This window comes from Gadus morhua, chromosome 20 (assembly GCF_902167405.1).
Source record: "Gadus morhua chromosome 20, gadMor3.0, whole genome shotgun sequence".
Classification (NCBI taxonomy): Eukaryota; Metazoa; Chordata; class Actinopteri; order Gadiformes; family Gadidae; genus Gadus; species Gadus morhua.
The window spans coordinates 14,579,828-14,584,255 of NC_044067.1; the positions used below are offsets into that span (position 1 = coordinate 14,579,828).

The window sequence follows — 4,428 nt, forward strand, 5'->3', positions numbered from 1 at the left end:
TTTCATTCCAAAATACCTACCAACAAATTTCACACAAAAGAATACAGAAGAGTAAGAATGCTTGTATGTGTGTTGTCTCAGCAAGGATAATATTATATGAGAATAGTTGATCTACAGGAGTATAAATATTTTAAAGCTAACTGTTAGAGCAACTACCAATGGCGTCGGTTTAATTTGAAAACTGACACAGGTTTCGTTTTTAGATAATGCATAAGGCAAGACATAGTATTTCTATATTTTTCAAACCAAATATGATCTATAGTCATTTGTTTATGTTAAAAAATATATATGATGAAATCTTGTACAAAAAAATGTAATGTCTAAAATAACAACCTATTACCTATATAGATAGATAGATAGATAGATAGATAGATAGATAGATAGATAGATAGAGAGATAGAGAGATAGAGAGATAGATAGATAGATAGATAGATAGATAGATAGATAGATAGATAGATAGATAGATACTATCGAACAGCACAAGACAATAGAATGCCATTGGCTCAATGACGACTGTTAAAATGCATTGTGTTATCTGATGAAAGGGATCAGGAAAAAATCGAGTCTTCGAGAGACCAGTCACATGACAGGGTCACACAGCCCTATACAGGCCTCTATACTGTTGCTGGCTAAGGGCTTTTCACAATGGGGGCCACAAATTCTTTGTAGGTATTGGCAAGTATAAAAGTAAGGGTAAAACCAAACCAGACAGCAGCAACACCAGTACCACAGCTCAAGTATGACCACCACCGGCATGAACATGGGCAAGGTAAGCAACTAAAAAATATTAAATAATACATTCATTGTAGAGCATTGCAAATATCTAAGCTTTATCTTTGAATGTCAATTTAACAATATTGAAAACATCTATATTTTTTCAGATCACCTTCTACGAGGAGAAGAACTTCCAGGGTCGCTCCTATGAGTGCATGAGCGACTGCTCCGACATGTCCTCCTACATGAGCAGGTGCCAGTCCTGCAGGGTGGATAGCGGCTGCTTCATGGTCTACGAGAAGAACAACTACATGGGCCAGCAGTTCTTCATGAGGAGGGGAGAGTACAACGACATGCACCGCATGCAGAGCATGGGAATGATGTTTGACAACATCAGGTCCTGCAGGATGATCCCCTTCGTAAGATAACTCAACAATTAATTTATTTTCACCTACTTACACATTGTTTTTCATTGACTGAGTATTGGTTATTAGTCTGCTTACACTGTTTCTCTGAATCTCTGCATTACAGCACAGAGGCCAGTTCAGGATGAAGATCTACGAGAGGGAGAACTTCGGTGGTCAGTCCAATGAGATGATGGACGACTGTGACAACATCCAGGAGCGTTACCGCATGTCCGACTGCCAGTCCTGCAACGTGATGGACGGCCACTGGCTGATGTACGAGCAGCCCCACTACAAGGGCAGGATGATGTACATGAGGCCCGGAGAGTACAGGAGCTTCAGGGATATGGGCATGAGCGGCCAGAGGTTCATGAGCATGAGGCGTATCACTGACATGTGTTAGAAATGTAACATCTGTAATTAAAATCTAATTTAATTCAAAGCCATGAATCTGCATATTTGTTTTCAGATGCACAAAGCAGTTTGAGTGTAAGTGAAACAACCAATATTTTGAATATTGAAATGAGCTTATAGTAAAATATTACACATAATTAGAAAATAACTATGAAGGATCCACGAGTCTAGCCCCTCCTAGCCCTTCACTAGGGGGCTTCATGTGGCTTGATACCACCAGACCACTTCACAAATGCATATAAGTCTAAAACCTCTCAGCTAATTTTCATAATCCAAGAGGTGTTATAAACTGGTGCAGGCCAAAATGCCAATGCAAACAATTGGAAAGACCTACAACCAATCGGAGCCGCCAAATGGATGAAACATCAGCGGCAGCCATCTTTGTTGTTTATGAACAGGCCTCAGCAGCGCTCCCATAGAGCAGTCCTCTGTACAGTCATCGTATCAGTCAGCCACATTGAACTGTCTGAATGGGAGTGGGGCCAGTCACATGCCAGATCAAATGAAAAGCTTGCGGAATCGTCTGGTTCCAAGGCTAGGCTTAATGCACTATTATCATTTCAATTATATTCTAGCAAATGCATCTGGATAATGACTAGTGTTGGGCGATTACCTTTCAAATGTGATAAACATATTATTACTACATTTTAAAGGAAAACCTTATGTTACAATGTTACTTTAGTAACATTATTATCATTTCAACTTCACTAACATTGTAGTAATGTGTTACATATTACCTTTAGCAGATACAGAAGCCGAGGAGTCTAGCGTCAGAACTGGTCCTTAAGAGAGCAACGAGCATCACCTCAAAACAACTGATAGGCCTTTGTTTATAGCACTTAAAGGTGACATATGCACTAGGGGTTCTATCTTGCCTCCGGCGCAATTGACTTAATCACTGGCGCATGTGTCGTTGCTAGTTTAAACACACGCAAACTAAACACGTAACGCATAATATAGTCCATGGCAATGTATATTAACGGGGGACACATGCATATTAGGAACACAAGTCGATAACGATAATGCTTACAATAATGATAGGAAAAGATGTTTATAATGTATTGTGTATAACAGGGGTGGGGAACGTACGGCCCGCCAAAGCCTTTCGTCCTGACCGCGGAGGCAAGGCAAGGCAAAAAAAAAAGCAGCGCAAGAAACCCATAAATAGGCTATATATTTTTATAATATTAAATAAAATCAAATATGAAATAAAATGTTAACAAATTACCAGCATAAGTGACAACGTTTGTACGAAATGAAGGAAAAAAAGGATATTTCTTTTTTTGTTTGGAATGTTGAGGGTCGCGTGAGGTTGCCTAAACAACCACTTGTCACAATTCAATTTGTAACAGCTACTGAATCTGACAGCTAGCATGGCATCAGCAAAGAAAAGAAAAGTTGACAGTGAATGTCGTGTTTTTCAAGAGAAGTGGACTGATGATTACTTCTTCGTTGAAGTAAGGGGCAGGCCAGTTTGCCTTGAGTCGCTCGCTGTAATGAAAAAGACCCACCTGGAACGTCATTACAGTACTAAACATGCTAGGCTAAGTGAATTGCTGGGGCAGTTACGCTCTGACAAGATAAAACGCACTTAAGCGAAGTTTGGGTGCCCAACAAGCAGCTTTCACCAGACCGAATTTGGAGAAAGAAAACGTTGTGCGGGCAAGTTATGTGGTGAGTGACTTAATAGCCAAGAAGCTGAAACCTCATTCAGATGGGGAATTTGTGAAGGAGTGCCTTGTCGCTACAGCAGAACTGCTTGCCCCTGACAAGGTCAAATTGTTCCAAAGTGTGAGTTTGTTGCGAAGAACTGTCTCCGATCGGATTACGGATATGGCAGTGAATATTGCAAAGACATTGAAGGACACAACACAGAATTTTTAGTTTTTTTCACTAGCCTGTGATGAGACAACAGACATCACGAATGCTGCCCAATTAGCCATTTTTGTGCGTGGGATTACTGCGGAGTTCGACTCTACAGAGGAATTGCTTTCACTGCAAGCCATGCATGGCACGACCAAAGGTGAGGATTTATTTGGGCAAGTCATGTTAGCTATGAACCAGTTTCAACTTCCATTCGAAAAGTTAAGTGGCCTTACGACAGATGGGGCCCCAGCCATGGTCGGCGGCCAAACGGGATTAACCGCATTGATCAGAAGAGAAATGAGCCGTCAAAACCTAGATCCGAGTGAGTTAGTTGTATGCCACTGTATCATACATCAAGAGAATTTGTGCGCACATTCCCTGAAGCTCTGTCATGTCATGTCAACAGTCGTTTCCACCATCAATTTCATCAAAAGCAGAGGACTGAATAGCCGCCAGTTCAAGGAACTTCTAAGTGAGCTTGAGTCGGAATACGGAGATCTGGTGTACCATTGTGAAGTGCGATGGCTGAGTCGTGGGGAGATACTCGCACGGTTTTACAAATTGAGGGAAGAAGTCAAACAATTCATGGATATGAAGGGCAAGCCTGTCGATGAACTCAGAGATAGCAAGTGGCTGTGTGATTTGGCATTCATGGTGGACATCACCAAACACCTTTCTGAGCTGAACGTCAAGCTCCAAGGTCCCAACCAGCTACTCAGTGCTCTGGTCTCCAATGTGAAGACACTTGAAGGGAAACTAAAGCTGTGGCAAATGCAACTGGCAAAGGGCAACAGCGTGCACTTTCCTACTTTGCAAGAGCAGAAGCCTGCTGTGACATCTGAATATGCAGCAGAGTGCGCAAAACTCCTTCATGCTTTTGGTGAGAGGTTTCAGGACATTAAAGGTAAGACAAACAAACTCAACATTTTTGCAACGCCATTTAATGTGGAACCAGCTGACGTGCCTGACAAACTGCAACACAAAATCATTGAGCTGCAAAGCAATGACGAGCTCAAAGCAAAGTACAACA

At 41.6% G+C, this 4,428-nt stretch overlaps 1 protein-coding gene across 1 annotated transcript; it reads left to right on the plus strand.

The window, feature by feature from the left end:
• The first annotated feature begins 681 nt into the window (after positions 1 to 681).
• Positions 682 to 1,560, plus strand: LOC115533451 (gamma-crystallin M1). The gene is made up of 3 exons (XM_030343987.1): positions 682 to 769; positions 882 to 1,133; positions 1,246 to 1,560. Exons 1-3 carry the CDS (start codon positions 740 to 742, stop codon positions 1,519 to 1,521), a joined length of 558 nt encoding a protein of 185 aa, XP_030199847.1. The 5' UTR covers positions 682 to 739; the 3' UTR covers positions 1,522 to 1,560.
• The last annotated feature ends 2,868 nt before the right edge of the window (positions 1,561 to 4,428 follow it).

Coding starts and splice junctions, on each gene's coding strand:
- LOC115533451 (XM_030343987.1), top strand. CDS start 740: ATGACCACCACCGGCATGAACATGGGCAAG. Junction 770..881: donor CCGGCATGAACATGGGCAAG/GTAAGCAACTAA, acceptor ATATTTTTTCAG/ATCACCTTCTACGAGGAGAA. Junction 1,134..1,245: donor CCTGCAGGATGATCCCCTTC/GTAAGATAACTC, acceptor TCTGCATTACAG/CACAGAGGCCAGTTCAGGAT.